Here is a 21,972-nt window from a genome sequence, read left to right as displayed (position 1 = left end):
CTTCCAAAAATAACGTAAATTGATCAAATTATTATATATATATATATATATAATCATTTTATTTTACGATTTCTAGCTATATATAAAAAGCGTAGCCATTACAACACTGATTTAGATTTCCATTTTTTGAGAGATAACTAAGGGAGGTAATCATCTTTAACTATTAAAGATGGTGGAGAGAGAACACCATCCTCGCTTCTTCATAAAATTTGATTTTCTTAATAAAAAAAAAACTACTTGATCAATTTACGTGATTTTTGGAATATAACTTTTTGTTCCATGACGTCATGATGATTTTTCTGAATTTCTAGTTTTTTATTTGGTTTAATTCTGGACAAGAACCGAATTTTAAATTAGTTCATACTTGCTTAGGCATTAGAGTTTTTGAAAGTTTCTGTTTATAAGAGTCGGCAGGTGCAACCTTTGGCGGGGAACAGCTTATTTTTAATCTAACCTTTTCAGAGTATCGGTGGAGGTGTGGATTCCGACACTATAAAGTGCAACCAAACAGTCTGCTAGACAAAAGTTTTATAGAGAAAAATAACAAGTGAGAAAATATTTAGATGTTTGTGCATTATGTTGTTGCTGTTGCTACTACTCCCTCCTCTCAAAAATGTCTACTGTTTGTGATTCACGCTACACATAAAGATTTAGCAATTAAACTTACATAGCATAAATCATATAAATTCAACACTATATTCTGTTTGTGACACACGCTACATCTCAATATTTAATAATGACTCTTATTTACTGTAAAGCATTACTTATAGCATTTATTTGTGACACACGTTACACCGTAATATTTAATGAACCTTATTTACTGTAAAGCAGAAAACGAAATCTTTCATTTCTGTGTATGACGCAAGCTACATCGTAATATATAATAACGAACATTAAACAAATGGACAGGCAAATCTCACTTACTTCTGTTTGTGACACACGTTACATGTTAAAATTCAGTCATGAACCTGGCACTGTGTAATGAGCACGATATACTCTAAAGCAGACGGATCACTCGACTAACTTCAGGGCATCCAGTAGATGAGGCCGCATTTGGGGGCTGTGAGGTATGTGAAGTTGGCCCTTAATTACCTTGATCTCAGGTTCACTTTACAAAACTCAATCATGCTTTGCAAAGTCAAAAACTTAAACCTTCTATAAAATAATTAAGCCAAAGACCATAAATGAATTTTTGAAGATATAAAGGACTTGAAGTATAAAATCGTTTTTTCCCAAATTATTGAATTCGACATTAAAATAACCCGAAGAGGGTTGATATGCCGTTAAACAACCAACCATAGATCATTACAGCACAAGAATAAATGTTGTTTCAATTCAATGAATTCTAAGATGACAATTTTATAAACCAGATAAAGCGATTCCACTTTGAGAACTTGATCTAAAATTAGTACTTGAATATTTTTATAGAATTCCATCCTGATACGTAAGAATATATATTAACGTTAGCAGATCTAAGAATATATGAAAGAGATTAGTATCTTTGAATATTATCGATTTCTACTGATTGGTGCTGTCTTATAAGAAGACAGGAAATTCTTACGAGAATTCTAGAGTTTCAGAAACCCAGCGTTTAATCTTTTGCTTTCCGTGGAATCTACTGATCCATTCTGTAATCTAAAATGGACGAACGTATGCTATACGCTCTTTTCTCCACGAAGACCTAGTATGATCTATTTTTAATTCACTGATCATTATCGATTAACTATCGAATGTATACGTTATAAAATATGCTCTAAAAGAAGTGTTTAATTTTTAAGAGGGAAGTTCATGTAAGTTTACGAAATCTAGTAGAGATATTACTTTTAGTCATTTCCGATTTTCTCACCGGTTACGTTTTCAATAACAAACACGTGGTGATATTAATACGTGTTATATCATGGTTGACGTTTCGTTTAGTGGTTGTTATCTAAATAACTTTATTTTCAGGAAAAAAAAATTGCACAAGACGTCCGCTGAGTTTTCTTCTAGGTTTTATTTGGGAGAATTAACTTCGGAGAGAGAAACCAATATTCATTTAGCTAATTATTTACTTTCTAGCAACTTAAATGAGTGACACACAGGGACAGAGACATAGCGGTCACATTCGCTTGGATTATCAAGTCTTCTACATTATTGGCGGTGTCTCATTCGCATGACTTTCATGGAGAAACTGATTTGAAAACATTTGTTTATTTCAGCTTAAAAAGTGATGTCATTCTGTATATAACTATGTTTTGTCTACGGCGTTTGGCCTGCTACCTTTTATCAAAAATGCTAACTTAATCGACATTGACATAGGGTTTCTAATGTGTAACATACCATCACCATTCTAAAATTGTTACTTTTTTTTTTAGATTATTATCTATTTTCAGAATAATGAACGATTTTAAAAGAGGTTGGGAAATTTTAGATGATGGTACAGCTTGGCAGTAAGTTTTAAAACGCATCTATTCATATATTCACCTCCTATGTCTTGTCACACTAAAGCAACCAATCCCTATCCTCGTTGTTTCTGTGAGCATATTCGTGACTTTATTTGAACTTACACGTACAGACCGGATCACGGATTGAAGAAACACAGGATGCAACTAATAGAATATAGAAGTAGCATCATCGTCCGGGACAATTGAAGAACTCAAGAAACCTGTGCTGCCACAGCTGAACCCCATGTCAGTAGGATTAATCCAATGTTTAACTATTTATAAGTGTTTTGTTATATACTTCTAAATAATAATGAATATTTCAACTTGAGTACCTTTGCGGCACTGTAAATGCGCAAATGTGAAAAAAATTAATTTTGGTGTTGTGGAGGACTAAAATGACAAATAACAATTAACGATTAAGTGTTTGTCAGCTTACAAACAAAAACAATGAAACTTCCATTAACTAACTAGCCATTCTTGTGAGTTATTGACTGGCCATAAACACATTAAGAGACTAGATACAAAAATGAGAAATCCAAAGCTGATGATGGTACACCAACAGTATGAAACGAGCCAGCAGAACAACCTCCTCCACTAAGATGGACAAACATTTTTGATAAAATTTCCTCACAAATGAGACAGAATCACAAAACAAGTCTACTAGGAAAACAGCTTAAGAGTCACGAAAACTACACCAAGACGTCCCATTGCAAAAACACTAGGAGATTGGGCAAACTAAAAGCGTGCTAAGTATTTACTGGGTTAATTCACTTTATAGATAAGCAAGGCTCTATAGACTGGTTAAAAAGATGATCGCTTCACTGTGATCAGGATTGGATTATAATGGCTACCAAAGTTTAAAGCTGGATAACCGCTGCTTTTACAAAGATGAGCGGTCTCAGCAATGACAAGTGTAGGTTCTGCCACACATAAGTAGAGTTTGAGCCACTTGACATCCAGTTGAAAGATTCTGTGGGTGGGGTGGGAATTATACAATGTGACACAATGGAGTGTATAAATATCTCTACTGGAGGATCCCAAAAAGTTGAAAATCGAATATCGCAGGAAGTCCTGAAAATATATGCAAAAAGAGCGTTTGTAAATAAAGTCAAACGCTAGCCACTATGACTATGCAATTCCTAAAGCTACTTACAGGTACCTTGAAAACGGAGTTATTAAACCTGATATATTGATATGGGATAAATAGAAAAAAGCAACTTTAATAGAAGTTAGTGTCTCCGATGATGATGGGTTACTGAGCTAAGGGGGAAAACCCACTGTCAATAATTTTCCCCACTCTTTACCTGTGCCTAAATCAAAACGTAGATTCCATGAACAAAGCTTCTTTCTTAGAAATACACGCCTATGGAACTCTCTTTCGTTTGCCTGTTTCCCACCTGACTACAGCTTGGATGTATTCAAGTCCAACATAAACAAATTCCTGATAAACCGTTCTCTTAAGTAAGACACTTTATCAAATCTCCATTACTAACGATTACCACGATATTATCCCATTGATTACTGTACACACAATAACCCTTATCCTCGAGTGGCTTCCGGACCTTGATATGTGGTGATTACCGTGTAAAAAAAAAAGATAGCGAAATACCAAGGTTTTATGTACAACGTGAAAAGAAACTGAAATATAAGGAAGATCTCTATTATTTCACCAATTATATGAGCAATTGGACCGATGAAAAAAAATAAATTCAAAACTACCTGCTAAATATACACGGTGAACCAAATGCAGGAGAGCTATAAACAATTGCACTTAAAGGGACGGAATATATAAGATAGCGGATGAATGTCTGGCACCCAGTAAAATGCCACGTCTCCAGCTAGAATAGATATAAGAACTTTGAAAAAAAAAAAAAAGATCTTCAGAAATTAGGTTGAAATAATTATAAAAGTTGCAAATAAAAATAAACATTTAAACGTTCGTATTAATAGAAATGGAATTCATAAAAATCGCGCTACGTATGTATACATAATCACTTTTATTTACTGAGATTGTCGGACTGACGTCCTCATCTTGGTTGTTATAGTCACAACGTTTCGGCCGTTTTGCCCTCCGGCCTTCATCAGGTGTTTTGTATCGAACTGGGGAACCGTTTGTTAGGAGTCTCGAACCCAACCCTTTATTATTATTCCAGCTAGGCTCTGGGACATAGTTGCTGATTCTCTGTTTTGAATGTTACTTTTCACTGCCTTCGTTCAGGATTGAACTCAGCACCTTTGGGTAACTGTAAACTTTGATACAACGTTTAGGACCACTAGAAGAAGAGCGCACATGTGTACCATTGCCAAACTTAATGGAAATGCTGACATTCTGCATAGAAACAACCTACTTCAGAATGGGTACTGACCTGAGGGGGGGTCAGCTATGGGGTCGCCATTATCACCAGTGGTGGCGAACATATACATGGAATACTTCGAAGACATGGAATACTTCAAAGACATGGCCTTAGGTTCAGCTCCCTTAAAGCCAACCATGTGGCTAAGATACTTTGATGACACCTTCATACTCTGGCCCCATCAGGAAGACATACAGGCTCTCCTAGACCATGTGAACTCAATAAGACCATCGATACAGTTCACAATGGAGAAAGAAAAAGATAACCAACTGGCCTTCCTTGATATACTCATATCACGCAGAGAGCATGGGTTTAAGACATCCGTATATCGCAAGCCTGCCTTCACCGGACAATACCTTAACTTCAACTCCCATCACCCATACAGTATCAAACATGGAATCGCACGCTGCTCACAACATTGAGCAGAGACAATAAGTAGCGACACCATTACATACCAAGAAATGGTCAGGTTGAAGAATACCCTCCGTCGTAACAACTACTCCGATAGCATACTATCCACCAGGCGTGTTAATAGTATAAGAGAGGAGAATGAAACCCAAAACCCACCAACGGTCTGCCTACCATGCATACGAGGCATCTCAGAAAAGATTCAGAGAATATGTGCCCTCTACAACATCAGGACGGTATTCAAGAGCGAGTCAACACTCAGACGACACCTGGTACGAGTGAAGCCCCGCATGGAGGAGAACATGACCAAGAATTGCATATACTCCATCCCATGCAGTTGCAGAAAGGTTTACAAGGGTGAAACATGCCGCCCCCTCAAAGTAGGGATGGAAGAACACCGAAAAGCGGTAACTAAAGGGGAGACGGAAAAATCGGGTATAGCCAACCATGTCTGGATAGAGAGGGGGGACCATCGCCCCCTATGGGATGAAGTAAGAATAATAAACAGAGAGACCCACTGGAAAGTGAGAAAACTTAAAGAAACAGCTCACATGCTCGGACAGAACAACCTACTGAGCAAACCAAGCGTAGAGTTGAATGCAATTTAGACACCTCTAATAGAGAGAGAAACCCTTGAATAACAACATAGGTTTAACATTAACAAAAAACAACTAAGAATTGTCCTAGTGGCATATGGCCGAGTGGTCCTAGACGTATCAAAGTTTAGTTACCCAAAGGTGCTGAGTTCAATCCTGAACGAAGACAGTAAAAAGTAACATTCAAAACAGAGAATCAGCAACTATCCCAGAGCCTCGCTGGAATAATAATAAAGGGTTGGGTTCGAGACTCCTAACAAACGGTTCCTCAGTTCGATATAAAACACCTGATGAAGACCGGAGGGCAAAACGGCCGAAACGTTGTGACTATAACAACCAAGATGAGGAAGTCAGTCCGACAATCTCAATAAATGAAAACACCTCATCTCAAAAATACAGACAATTACAATACATAATCACCTTTTCTTTTGTCGACTACACTTTCGTTGTTTGACCAATCACGGTCGTCTGTTTCTATGACGACCGCGATGTTCAGTATGAAACTTTATCTTAAATTGACTATATTTGATCTAGTTTCTAGCTAGTGTTAATATATTTTCCACGTTTCTCTAGTATTTTTAACATATACTGGAAACTGAACCATATGTTTTTGATTAATGAACGTGTAAAGAAGTGCTTACTCTTTAGCAATTCAAGTGGTGTCCTGTCTGATAAAAGCATCGATAGCTATGGCTCTCCATCCATCTCCCTCTCTCTCTCTCTCTCTCAAGGCATTGATGAATTAATGGTTGCTTGTCATTTTTGACGTTGCCCATGTATTCGTACTGTCAACGCATGTGTCCCGCTGTCGTCCTCTGCTTCCCTACTGAGTGAGATGTTCTGATTCAGAAGCTCATTCACGCTGTTTATCGAATAAAGAATCTGATGTACTGCTATAGCTTTCTTTGGCGTTGTACAGACAGAAGGTTGTAGTTTCTTTCTGACCGAGTTAATGCCCATACTGGGCAATTGTGTTGGCCATTTTACCCAGATGTATCTTCTGCTCAGTACAACGTATTACGTATTTGACAGTAGCGCTGTCCCGCTACCCTTCTTTGGCAATAGTTTAAAATAAACAAATATTTGTTCCATTTAGCTATTTCTATTGTATGACTGGTCTTGTGAAGAATGTTATTATGTTGTATATTTCATATTTAAAAAAAAATACGGAATTTCTTTTATTATTCATTCAATTCCCAGTCGGCAAAGTAATAATTATGAGACTATGTAACGCACAGTGTACGACGAAAAAATGATTATTTTGATATCTATATCGTATTTCTGTTATAATGTTTTGACTTGGAAAAGAACCTATTACTCTTAGCACAATGAGGTAAGTAATCGTAAAGGAAACGTCTGACTGAATAAAATATAAAAATTGCTTAATGCGAATTAAATAAATCGATATATGAAAACATTTATTAACGGTTGGACTGAATCGCATGTGATGCAGAATTCTATGCTCGGTTTCTTTTTAAATAACTATACTAGTCATTGAAAAAGGGAAATTTTTATTTTACTTTATATAAATATAAGATAAGATTAATGAAAATATAAATGATTTATGCTAGATGTGAGCAAATAAGCGATAGAGAGCTAAAATCTTTTAAACGCATTGTCAGTGTTTCTTGACTAAATTTTTACTTTTTACGATATTGTATGCTTAATTTCAAAACGCACCACTTTCTCTTTGCAAAACGCAAACATGTTCGGCAAAGTCAGAAACAACAATTTTCGTTCCACAAAACAAAACAATGCATAGATATTTGAATATATAAAGAACTTAAAGAATAAAAGTTTGTTTGTTTTTTTAATTTACTGGATTCGGCATTAAATAATCCTAAATTATCGATACACTGTAAAACAGAACAACTAAACCAAATTCCATTAAATATTAAAAGATATAGAGAACTTAAAGCATGAAACATTTTTTTCAAAAATACTAGATTCGGCCTTAAAGAATCCGAAACGTTTATAAATGCCGTTAAACAAAATCAATCAACTTAAAACAGACTGTTGCTACACGATACGAAACCATTCAAACAAGGGTACACATTACATATTTGCAGAGAATTTGTTTGTATTTTTCCTTATTATTTTCTCTAGCTAAAGTTCAACCAAGTCTCGCCTATAGACTCTTTCTGGATATTTCAATTGTTCATTAAAAATGGCTCGAATTAAATTTTTATTAGAAAATAAAGGAATTTACATTAACATTAACTTATAGTATGGCATTTTTTACACCTAAACGAAGTTACTTTCCTCGGATTGAAGAAGGCAGAATTATCGCCCTTATATGAGAGCACGTCCGCTATGACTTTTACAGATAAAAAAAATTGTCTTTATCTCAAACGATAATCATTACGCATCCAGCAACTTCTACATTAGCATTTAATCTGTAAGTTGCTAGATAAATTTGTTGAAGTTTATACTTCCTCCGGTGACCATTCTTAAGTGGCCATAAAACCGATGATGGGTACCATTGAAGGTAAAAATATTTCAGTTTGTTATCGATAGAAGAGAAACTAATTGAAATTAAAAGAATAGAATCCATTATCACTTATCACTATTAAAGTAGCGCTTAATCTGTACATGCTCCTCTGAAGACGGTATTGGAACGTTACCTTTCTTAAAACTTCAAATACAGTACATCCCCGGGATACGGTATTAATCCGTTCTGGGGTTAGGATCGTACGTGAAATAGCCATATGGCGGTGCCTCAGCAAAATTTTATATAGTACATATTAAAAATTAGTAACAATATATATAATATATATATATATAATACACATGTATACAATCAAATGACATTATAAATAACACCGTAAGGAAAAACATCGTATTCCACATTGTAACCTTTTTTTTCTTTTTTTTTATTCAATTTTCACCCCAAACAAGGCAAATGCCACTTTGAAGTAGGGGGCTACTATCGGGGGCATTATGAAGGGAGATGAGTAGAAAGATGTTTATTCACATTACATTTGAACTTCTGCATATCAGTACTGTTGAGAAAGCAGTATCCCGGAAGGGAGTTCCAAAGACTTGAAGTTCTGGGGAAGAAACTATTAGAGTAAAAGGCTTTCTTACACCTAGGGAATCTCTACTGTAAAGGGGTGGGACTTAGTTGCTTGTCGGGTTTGTCGGGGGTAGTTACGTCGAGGAGGTACAAGTGCTTGCAGTTTGTCAGAGCATTCATCATTAAAGTATTTGTAGAACAGGCAGAGGAATGTAATATTTCGTCGATGGGACAGAGGCTGAAGCCTAGATGACAGTTCAGGACCTATCAGGTTGGCGACTCTCTTTTGAACCCTGTCCAGGAGTGAGATAAAAGCAGCAGATGCACTAGCCCAAATATAACAACAGTACTCGATACATGGGCGAATGGTGGCCTTATAGAGGTATAGGATACTTTCAGGCGTAATTAATTTTCTGACAGAGAGCCCACCTTCTTTGCAGCAGCCTTGGCAATGCTCACAATGTATATATTCCAGTTCATGCCCCCTGTAAACGTTAGGCCGAGGAGTTTAAAGGAAGTACTTTCAGGCAGTGTGTTCTTGGCCATTGCTATTGGTGGTAGAAAAGGTTTCTTGTAGTTACTGAAGGAAACAAGCTTAGAACCTGAAAGAAAAACGTATCCTAGGGCCACCGTATCCCGGGATTCTACTGTATATCTTTGTAATGAAATTTATATTGTATGCATACAATTTTCTAGGAAATATGATAGAAGTAGTCCCGAATATGTACGTGCCTCCCAATGTCGTCTTCTTCTTCCTGAGTTTTGGCATGTTTATGCCGTAGATGAAATCTTGGTTAGTGTTCTCCAGAGGATCCGTCCATTTCTTGTTCTCGGAGCCCGGTGGTACTGTTGACACACATTACCCTGAACATCCAGTCTAATATCATCACCCTTTGCCTTCCCCTGACTCACTTTCTGTCAGTTTCGTTCTCCAAGATGTGCCGTTTGATGCCCTCTACAATAGGTGTCCAATAAAGCGGCACTGCATTTCCTTGAGGTACCGAATTTGAGTATGTTCTTTCTAAGGAAGCTATGGGAGTAAAACACTCTTTAAAATTTCAATTGCGTATATCCGATTTGAATACATATGATTGAAACTTCATCAAAATAGGATATATTTGCATGTAAAGGTAGGGGGGTTCTACTCTCATCCGTACTTATTTAGATTTTCAGAACATTGTCTTTCCCGGAAATGTTTATATCCTTTATTGTCGCTGGTAAAATGGTTGGATCATCCTAGCGCTCCAAATGGTATTTTACTCTGGGCGCAACGCTCTACCAATATGAGCCTGGCCCTGTCGGTGGGGCATTAGAATACGCCGACTGTCCCCCTGCAGAGGGTAAAAGTCCCTCAATGGGGTTCTTGGATATGACCTTAAACTATGTCCAGTGGTGAGGCCCCAGCTTGTGGGCTTTGGGGAGTGTGGAGCCAACCTTTAATTACCATTGCTCCCAGGTCCACTCTGACCCGGAGTGGTAGTACCTGTTAGGGTCCCAACTATGGGTTAAATAGAAACCAACGTGAAAACAACAAATATATTCTATTAAAAAAAATTTCTTCAAAATCTTTGGATTCGGCATTAAATAACCCGGAAAGGGTTGATATGCCGTAAAACAAAACCAACCAACCAACCAACCAATATGAGCCAAATACGTCATACGATGGCGTACTGTTGCCAAGTTTGGGGAGGGAACTGCTTAGAGTAACCTTTCCTACTTTTTGACAGGATATAAATCCGGCTTTGAAATCTAGTAGGCAAAGCCCTCTTCTCCACTCTATTTCCTCTTTCGAAACGTAGCGGGTCTATCTCTTCTCTATCAATATGGCAGGTGTTCAACTGAGCTTCTATCTATGATTTGACACCCCCGTACAGAACATTTACAGCAGGCACTCGTCTAGCTACAAAAACTACCAACATTTCTCTTATCTATCTATGTGCCTAAAACTTAACGTAAATTCCATGAGCTAAGTTTACATCTGTGAAAAAAACACAGCGGGCTGCTTTCCAGCTGGCTATAACATGGGCGTTTTCAAGTCTAATACAATCAAGTACCTGTTGAGCCGTCCTTATAAATAAACAAACACTGTCCAAGTTCCATCACCGATCATTACGGTGTTGTCTCAGCGGCCACCTGACAGTCATTAACCCTTATCCTCTTGTAGCCTCCGGATCTTGATAAGCGGTAACCCCAAATGAAAAATATATATGGTTGAAATTTCTCATGTGAATGCGTTTAGATATTCGAAACTACTTCCAATGTCTTCCTCGAAAAAATTTACATATGAATACACTTTCAGTTTTTATGTATATTCACGCGCATATCCAAGGTCTTATGAACAGTATGAAAAGAAATTGGAATCTTAGGAAGATCTCTATCATTCCAGTAATCATAGGAACAATCAGACACATGAAAAATGATTTAAAAAACAACTGGCAAATATACCCGGTGAACACAGTGCAAGAGATATACAAACAATTGCATTTAAAGGAATGGTTAGAATCTTTAAATGATCACTTGGTTTAAATGTATAGGATAGCAGATGAATGTCTGGTATCCGGTAGGATGACATATCCCCAGCTAGAACAAAATGATAACAAAATACTTTTGACAAGTACATTTTTTTTCACAGGAATCTTCACTTATCAAGGATCGGAGGCCACTTGAGGATATGGGTTAATGGGTATACATTAGTCGATGTGATTATAGTGTAGTAAACATAAGTAGTGGAAATTTTGTAAGTTGAATTACTTAGGGGGATTGTTCATCAAGAACTTGTTTACCTTGGACTTGAAGACAATCAGATTGTAGTCATCTGGAAGACAGGCAAACGGAAGAGAGTTCCACAGGCATGGCGTTCTAAGAAAGAAGCTTTGTTCATGGAATCTACGTTTAAGTTCAGGAACAGATAAAGAGAGTGGGAAATTATTGATAGTGGTTTTTGGCTAGACTGATGTTTTTCGTGAAAGTTTGGCGAGGGAGGGGGCCATAGATTGGCGAGCACTTGCCATGGAAATAACGATAAAGCAGAGACAGGCTCGCAACGTCTCTTCTGTGGGAAAGAGGTTGCAGGGAAGAGAAAAAAGCATCCCCACTAGATTACGAAGTCTAAACGAATTATCCCATATTATTATAACAGTTGATTATAACATGGTCGTGTTAATATCTAATATAAACAAATCCCTGTTGAACCGTCTTCATAAACAAACACTACCCAAGTTCCGTCATTATCGATCATCAGGCTGTTGTCTCAACGGACACTGATTATCTGTTATCCTCGAGTTGTCTTTAGGCCTTGATAATTGATGTTCCCTATCTATTAAAAAATACACTTTCAGTATTAATAGATTCTGTAAGATTTTCACACAAACACATTGACATTTACAGTTACATACCTTTAAAACGGAGCTGTTAAACCTGACATAGTGGTATGGGATAAGAAGAAAGAAGCAACCTTAGTAGAAGTTAGTGTCCCCCAATGATGCTGGCTTAAACAGAGCTGAGATGGAAAAGATAACGGAATGCCAAGGTATTTTGTGCGACATAAAAAGAAACTAGAATCTGAGGAAGATCGCTATCATTCCAGTAAATATCGGAGCAACTGGACTCATGAAAAAGAATTTCAAAACCTATCTGGCAAATATACCCGGTGAACCAAGTGCAAGAGAGATACAATTACACTTCTCAGTTGGAATATACGAGATAGTAGTTGAATATCTGGCATCCAGTAGGATGCCCCATGCCCAGCTTGAACAAATTGATAAGAAAATACAAAAATAAAGTACATTAATGTTGCTTGCTTCATGTTTCTTTGAACAAACTCTCCTATATTACTATTATTTTTATTATTATTTTTATTAATATTTTTATTAATATTATTATATTTTATTATTATTATTATTATATTTTATTATTATTATATTTTATTATATTTGTATTATTTTTATTATCATTTTTATTATTATTTTATTATTATTATTATGTTTTTTATTATTTTTTTTATTATTATTATTAATATTATTATATTTTATTATTATTATTATATTTTTGTTATATTTTTATTATTGTTATTTTATTATTTTTATTATTATTATTATTAGTAGTATTATATTTTATTATTATTATTTTTATTATTATTTTATTATTATTATTATTATTATATTTTATTATTATTATTATATTTTATGATATTTTTATTATTGATATTTTTATTATTATTTTATTATTATTATATTTTTATTATTTTATTATTATCATTGTTTTTGTTGTTTTCTTGCAGACAAATCGAAGAAGACTACACGACTTACGCGGCAGACATTGTCCGAAAGTCTTCGTGGTCTGAAATTGAGAATGAAGGCAAGATCATGTGTCCGATCTGTAACACTACGGAACTAAAACTCAACTCTGATGGCACTAGGACCAACCAAAATGTCTGCAAAGATTGTGAAGAAATCACTTGCGACGAATGTGGAGAATACACCATGTCACAAACGACTAAGGTAAGTTTTCTTTTTTTTTCCGAATCACTATTCGTCTGCGGTAGTTTTAAATGTTATCATTATTAAGTTCGATTCTGTTGGAGTTTCGGTGTTTCGTTTTGTTCCGTTCGGTTGTCCCGTTTCAGGTTTTTGTATGGTCTATTTGGTGTTGTTCAGTATATTGGATAATCGCGATGGATTATACAGCACTTGACATACAAGCACGCATTCCAATGTCAATACTCATGTAGATATTAGTAACGACATACTACTTAGATAAGCACGAGTGTCTAACAAAAAGCAACATTGTACATGATATATATATATATATATATATCATATATATATATATATATCATGTGGATTTAGTCCTCGCTAATTGAGTCAGATGACTTCTGTTGCCGGGTTCGAACCTATCGACCGGGGTTAATCGTGACACCCTGCACTGATGATTCCCAAAAGGATGAAACACTAGTGTCTGTAGATATTTAATAATTATTATAGTAAATAATTATGTCAGCCCCTTTAAGAAACTTGTGTCTTATCGTTGAGAACTTTCAGTTGAAATAAAGTCGGTCAATCTATCTCATATGGGCAGATCATCATATAATGATTAGATCACTCTGACAGACGTTAAAAAAACTTTTTTTTTAATATTTAAATTTCAACAGTATTTCTCGCGGTTAACGGTGGCCGAATGGATTTAGTCCTCGTTAATGGAGTCAAAGATGGCGTCTGTTGCCGGATTCGAATCTATCGACCGGTGTTAATCGTGACACCCTGCACTGATAGTTCTCGAAAAGATGAAACACTAGTGTCTGTTGGTATTTAATAATTATAATGGTAAATAATTATGTGTATATATATGGTAGCTTCCTTCAGTCTTGATAGACTATGGTAAGGATGCTTGCGTGTGATTTTTTTTTGTGGCAATAGTTGTCCAGTTTCCAACCATACTACTTTTGAGTCGACGTTCTTAAATACCAGTGGCAAGTGGAGATTCAGGACGACAGCAAACAATGCTGAGATAAGCGGAGAGCGCATACAGCGCCTAGAATTCCCAAATGGTCACCCATCTGGTACTAGCCAGGCTCAACATTGCTTAACTTCGGTGATCTGACGAGAATCGGTATGTCAACGAGATTGTACCGTATATAATACATACATACATACATGCATACATAAGTAAATAGACATTATATACGTCATAATCGTTTTGACACACAGCTTCTCGTTTAACAACAGGAGTCAAACAACGTTGAACCTGGTCAGTACCAAATGAGTGACTATTGAGAATAACAAGCTCTGTATGTAGGAGGGTGAACTGCAAAAACCTAACGTTGTCATCTCTCCTGGCAGTGATATACATGCGACTGAGGACATTTTGTGAATTTTATTTTTACTAAATAGGCATGTCACAAAATAATTCGTTTCGAGTGAATCGTGTGATACTATCGTTGGCATTAATTTCCTAAATATCTTTCTAGTTAGAATTCGTTCTAGAAAGACATCAGATACTTACAAGAGAGACCACATGAAGATTGCCGACATCCTAAGTGAAAATATTTCTATGGAAAGAACTGGATTCGAACTTGGCACATCCTGGTCACCAATCTGTGTCGTTAACCACTTAGCCACCGTCACTTTCCGACAAAAAGTAATTCATACGTGTTTAAAGGTTGAAAAGTTGGTCCTAGTTTTTTTCTGTATTAAAACTTGCGTTTGTCTTAATTTTAGATTTTTAATTCCCCATCCAGTTTCCAATTAGGTGATAAATATACGGCATAATCACGTTGACACACCGATTCCCGCTGAATCATCGAAGGTAAGCAACGTTGAACCTGGCCAGTATTAAATGGGTGACCATTTGGTACTTAAAGGTGCTGTATGTGCTCACCGCTTATCTCGGCATTGTTTCCAGTCGTCCTGGTCTTCTCCTTGCTACTGGACTCAAACAGTGCCGATTCAAGAGATGTGTGGTTGGGATTGCGCAACCCTTGCCTCACAATTACACGCGCTACTGCCCTTAAGGGGTATACTTTATCTTTCAAGACTGAACGGAGGCATGGAGAGGTGATAAATCACTTGATTTGCCAGAGATGTGGGTTACCTTTCGAAATATTCTATTAGAGGTTACTAACATAAAGCGTTTAGGGACGCATTACTCTTTCCACTGGCAAATTGGTGCATCCCCCATAGTTTAGTAATGGGAGGAGTTTGATAACTATTTCTGCATTGCAGATTATCTTTATCTTGTAAATAATTTGTCAACTCTCTATTCACCCCGAGTGTATATTGTCAATAGTATGGGCTTTAAAAAGATTAGTCACGGCACGATTCCTTATAGCAATTGAAGAATGTTGTATAGTATAAATGTGCTATTTTGGTAAGAGTGAATGTAAAAACTAACTAGGTCAGCATAGTTAGAATTAGTTGTCATGGCCGCCCCCACCTATTCAGCGCTGTGCCAAATTTTTTAATAAATTTTTTTTATTAAAAATAATTATTTGCACGGGCAAATGCTTAGTCATGGTTAAGTCCGATCGTTTTGACATCTTGAGATACGGTATCCACTTTGTTTTCATCAGTCTTGCAATAATAAAATATCTCGTCGCCATTTGTAACAAGTAATAAGAGTACAGAAGGTACTTACTCAAATTGCTGGATAAGTTTGTGGAACGTGTAAGGTTCGGTTACAGGTAAAACAAGAAAAGTAAAAGTGGTAGTCGTGTCTGATTAGATGCTAGGAGATCTTGTAAAGTAACATGAAATCTCTTTGCTCATATGCAAATTAGATAATGTCGATTTGAAAAAAAAAAAATTTTTTTTTCAAAGAAATAGGATGATTTTCAGATTCGTGAGTTTGGACCACAGTGTGTGTGCGTTACTTTTTTTTTTAACCGCAAAAACCACACACACACTGCTTTACTTTTCTTTTTTTTTTTTTAACATGCCGCGATCTAAAATAGCCTTCTCATTCGTGAGCGTTACATGTCCGTACCAACACAGACGAGTTTCACACATTTTATCTGGCGTAACTATTTACATTGCTCAGCCTGAAATTTATCGCAACGTCTATGTCTCCATGACCAATAGTCTTCTTTCTGCTTCCTTTGTCGACAGCCAGAACTCTTGGCCGCACAAGGTAAAGCTAATTGATGGACTATAGTTGAGGGCGACCCAAAGGCTCCCTTTTCATTATCTACTACACATATGTGCAGGGGAGAGAACTACTCCATTCTCAGGATTACATCACTTTCTTTTGATCCTCATCTTATAATGCTGCAAACCTCGGGATTCTACTTTACGTTGTTATCACAGTAATTATACAATTTATCAGAGGGAAAATCATCAATATTATTTCGCCTATGTCGATCAGGACTCTCTGACAGCATTCTTCGTTATTGATGATGATGATGATGATGATGATATTTCTTTACTTCTGTCAGGTATGTGTACTTATAAAGATAAATTTATTTAGATATAGTAAAAGAGATTAGTATTTTCTCGTCGTGAATTCTTCGGGTTGAGAAACTCTATACCACCAAACTATGTGCTTATGTAAATATTGCAACTAATAATTTCCCTTACTTTCTATCTGTACTTAAAACTAACGAAAATTCCATGAGCAAAGTTTCTTTCCTACAGTCTGTGTAACACAATACCGCTGAGTTACTTCCCAGATAACTATAACATAGCCGTTTTACAAGTTCAACGTAAACAAATTCTTGTTGCACAATTTCCACCATTATCGAGTATTACGAAGTTCTCATTAATCTTTATACTCAAGTTATACTAAGCCATCTTGTTTTTTTGTTTGTTTGTTTGTTTATTTTTTGTTGTTTCATTGGGAGGGGGTTGTTTTTAGTCATGGAAGTGAGATTTATTCCCCTTGTTTATTTGATCATCATATTGTATGAATCCGAAGATACTATTGTTAGCAATGGTTTCTCCGATATTTTTCAAATCCGAATTCCTTTTCGGATACTTACCGGAGGGACCACGGGAAAGTTTCTAACATCCTACATGAAAGTGATTGTTGTGGAACGAGCTGGATTCGAACTTAGAACACCCAGATCGTCAGTGCGTGTCTTTAACCACTTGACAACCGTCACTTCCCTGTTTATTTAATGAGTCAATCAATTTCTGACCATAATGCTTCCTCCTCCTCCGCCTCCTCTACTCTTCCACCGAATGGATAAGTGTAATACTACTGTTAATACTATTTTGTATGGAAGAAATTCGTTTCAAACTCTGTAATCGATTAAAAATAATTCAGCTTTTAAATTGATTTTAAATTATTCCTCTTAAATAGAAATAAATTTCGAACATTTTTTTTTTTTGCTTTTTCCCCCAAAAAATGTAAAATAAATAAAACTTTTTCACATATTCAGATTCGAATAATAAATTAAAGAATGAAAAGAAAAAAAAAGAAAGCGACAATTTTGTATTTTGTCGTTCTATTTTTCTTTTTCCTTTTTTTTTATTTTTTACATTTTAATTGCAAATTCACTTTTAGCAATAATTCTTTTACGTGTAGTTGAAGAGGCAAATGGAGTGGGAGTAGGGATAAAGATAGTAAACAGGAAGAAACGAATTTGGGAATTCGCCTTTTTTATTTTTTATTTGACTGGCTTTACAAACTCACTTTTTTCCTGGTTAAAACAATCCCATACAAGCAGTTCGGTCACATTGTTTTTAGTGTGTGTGTGTGTGTATATATATATATATATATATATATATATATATAAGTGATGAGACAATTCCAATATTTTTTCCAGTTCCAATATAATTACAAACTATAAGCTTGTGGAGTGATCTATAGATTTTAATTTTTAATGTAAAATCAATCAATATCTATCATGTTATCTTTAGTACCAGTCATGGAATATACGGTTTTAAACAAGATAGAATATAAAAAATAAGCAATTAAGAGAATCGTTTTGACATTGGAAAATAAGCATTAATTTTTTCCAATTCCGATACTGATTCCAATACTCTGAAAAGTTACGATTTTTCAATTCCGTTTTCTGATTCCGATTAATCGTCCCAACGCTAATACATATATGTGTGTGTGTGTGTGTGTGTGTGTGTGTGTGTGTGTGTGTGTGTGTGTGTGTGTGTGTGTGTGTGTGTGTGTGATAGTATTTTTATATAAATTTTAATTCTTTTCATAATTAGACAATTGTTTCTAACTTAGCTACTCATCGGTGTAGGAAGTGATAATCCCAGTCCCGACGTCTTTGTGTAACAAAACCGCTGACACATATGTAGTAGCAGCTCCAACTCAGGTATGCAAAATGACAAGCCGTGGCGTGAGATGACGTCACATCGGGGGAAGAGGAATGAGAGAAAAATGAGAACGTGACAGCGACTTGTAACCATGTGCCGAAGATAGATACTTTTAACCACGTGGTAGCATGGAGAACTTTTAAGCACGACGTGAGTGCGACAGGAACTTTTTAAACAACATGCGAGACGTGCTAATCCTCCAGACATTTGTTAGATTTTCGAACGCTCGTGAACGGTTAAATCAATTACGCACATAATAGCTGGTTGCGGCTGCGGATTGGGAAACTGTTAATTCACTCCTAGAGAAAAGGCAAGAGTGTTAGTATATAGTTGCTGGCTTGGAAAATACGTGTCAGTGGTTTGGTGATGAAACGACGTTAATAAATGTCTTTTTTTTTGCGACTGAAGAAAACGTCAAATTTCTTTCCTTTGTTTCTTTTTGAGACTTTCATACACAATGTCGGGTCCGTGTTAACATGTAATTACCATGTTACAATTGACTGTGTAGGTTAGTATTCAATCACCAAACTACATAAGTGAATTATGTTAAATGTATTAGGTTGGCAGAAACAATAAACAGTCAGTATTCAACGACTAACTTCGGAATATTGCATTGCACTAAGATTGACCGCTTATTAATGATTCCTTAAAGATGTCTTTCATTTTTTCCTAAAGAGCATGACAATCTCTCTCTCTCTCTCTCTCTCTCTCTATATATATATATATATATATATATATATATATAAGTGAACGTGTCTGTATGTGTGTGTGTCTGTGTACATTTCCCTACGCAATAACTCTGATAATTTTTAGTCTACAGACTCGAAATTTGATATATAGGGTACTGAGATTTTGGAAAATCTATGTGATCGGTTTTCGGCCAGAAATTTAGCTGTTAAGGAGTCAAAGTTCAACGATTTGACCTTTGAGAACTCTACCAAACTCCTCCGACAATTTTGGGTCTAAACACTTAAAATTTCATATATAGGTCTCTTGGACATGGATCTAACTTAATAACTTGAATTGAGCCCCAAACAATAAATGTTAAGGGGTCATAATAGGGGTCAAAGTTAAAATAATTGACCGCTTTCTTTTTTCTTTTTTTTTTTTCTTTTTTTGCCCAACATACACCTCCAAATACCCGATCCACGCTGGGCTGAAATGCTAGTTGTATTGAAAAGAAAAATAAATATTACTAATTACTTTTAAACTTTTTTCGAACTTATATCCTCATCAGTATAGTAAATGAGGTATACTGCCAATCGGGAGATTCGAACCCAATTGTAAAGTCTTCCTTGATTTTGTAGATTGGCATTTAACTTCCAAGCTACCTGGAATTAGGATAGATAGAAAGGGAATCAAGTTTTATTAATACCGATTAGACGAACACGAACAATAAAATGCAATATTGTATTGCGCTAAGATTGAATGCTTATTACTTCCCTAATGAAAGCTCAGTTTTACTGAAAGGTATCTGGTATATAATGTATGTATGTATAATGCTATGGTTTTCTATAATGAATGAAACTCCGGTGTTTATAGAATAAGGTTCAATAAACTGTAGAGCTGTATTATACTATAATTTTTGTATTTATGCAAACATTATGGGCTGCATATGTGCATACAAGTTTGAGCTGTGAATTATTATGAAATCTGGCGTCATTGGGCTTTTAGTGTCAACCCTATGTATGTAGCCAGTAATGTTTGTATAATAAAAATATATACACATAAGTAGCGGACCGCCCGACGTTGGCTGATCGTAAAACACGCATAAATATTATATTTTTAATTCATGCATATTCCGTTTTTTATTATTATAGAACCAATTCTCTATTGATAATCATCCAATACATAGTAATGATTTCAAAAGTTGCAACATAAATATGACTTAGGTGCCATCTGCTGGAATCGAAATCAAAAGGTTTCGAACTCAAGCCTTAGTCGTTATTTATCTCTCCAGCATCGTTACTGTCTAAGCTACCGACAGATGAATATGAAAAGTTAAAACTTACGTAATTTTCAGCTATGAATGTTTAATTTTTGCATGCGCAAAAATAATAGCAGGAGTAATAGCTTTATTCGACTTACTCTGCCAAGATAAACTGATTTATCTTTCTTCATTTTTAACTCTTTAGCAGCTATTTTTACAGACTAAAAACAAAAGCGGGATTGTTCTGCAGGTGCAAATCCCATATATATCAAGTTTCAAGTCTGTAGACAAAAACTACAGGAAGGAGTTTGATAGAGACTCCCCGCACATGAAGTTAAAAAAAAGAGTTCCATTCGAAATTCAGTCCAGATTCTTGAGTTCGACAAAAACGTTCCCGAGTTAGGCAAGGTACGCCTGAAGAAACTCGGATGTTACATATCGACCAAAACGTTGTTAGAATGACACTCAAGATGAGAACGGTAGTCAGAAAACTCCAAATAATAAGGACGGTTCGTTTTTGAAAGGTATATGCAAATTACTGATCCCTTATGTTGTCGCTCGCATATCCATGACTGAGTATATTAAGAAGTTTATTTTAATAATTTTTAAAAAGAAAAAGTATAAATGCAAGCGCGACGAAAAGCCCAACTTTATATAGATTAGTAGTAATGACAGAAGTAGTAGTAGATTAGAAGAAGGCTCTGGATATGACCTTAAACTATATCCAGTGGTGAGGTCCCAGCTTGCGGGGGCCACCCTTTAATTGCCATTGCTCCCAGGTCCACTCTAACCCGGAGTGGTAGTACCTGTTAGTCCCAACTATGGGTTAAATAGAAACCGACTTAAAAACAACAAACATATATTAAAAAAAATTTCTTCAAAATCTTTGGATTCGGCATTAAATAACCTGAAAAGGGTTTATATGCCGTAAAACAAAAACAACCAAAGATTAGAAGAATGAAAAAACAAACAGTTAAAAGTAATTAAGAGCATAATACAATCTAACAAACTCCAAAATTCATTCAGTGAAAACAAATAGTTGACATTAATTGCTTTTTTAATTACTTTGGCGTTTTCAGTAATAACAAATCACTAAATAAGCAATATTTTTCAAGTATTATACAATACGATATATACATATATACAATACGATATATACATATATACAATACTATATCGTTTAACTAGTTGGACGTCCGGCGTTGCCTAGTCATGCAATACGCTTAAATATGATATTTTAAATTATGCAAATTGTGTATATATTATTATAGAATCAAACCATCTATTGAATATTAAATATTACTAGGAATAATTAACCCGGTGGACTAATTCGCAAAAAAATAAAAATGTAATAATGATAATGTCGTTCATCAAACTCCGTCTGTATGAGTTTACAATATCACGTCAATTACTTCTGATTTATGTTTACTTTTAAAATATGAAAACGAAGAAATGATTTGCGGTTATTTTAAATG

General features: G+C 35.5%; 1 protein-coding gene across 1 annotated transcript in view; it reads left to right on the top strand.

Annotated features, from left to right (window-relative positions):
* The first annotated feature begins 13,067 nt into the window (after window positions 1–13,067).
* LOC145276968 (uncharacterized) overlaps window positions 13,068–21,972 on the top strand; it is a 925,232-nt gene continuing 916,327 nt past the window's right edge. Inside the window, exon 1 of the mRNA XM_080128511.1 lies at window positions 13,068–13,296. Coding sequence (XP_079984637.1) covers window positions 13,162–13,296 — 135 coding nt within the window. The 5' untranslated portion in view covers window positions 13,068–13,161. The remainder of the gene's footprint in view (window positions 13,297–21,972) is intronic.

Source organism: Euprymna scolopes, chromosome 5 (assembly GCF_053919585.1).
Source record: "Euprymna scolopes isolate OS-2025 chromosome 5, ASM5391958v1, whole genome shotgun sequence".
Classification (NCBI taxonomy): Eukaryota; Metazoa; Mollusca; class Cephalopoda; order Sepiida; family Sepiolidae; genus Euprymna; species Euprymna scolopes.
The sequence above is the reverse complement of the archived record's forward strand: the minus strand, read 5'-3'. Positions and strand labels throughout refer to the sequence as shown.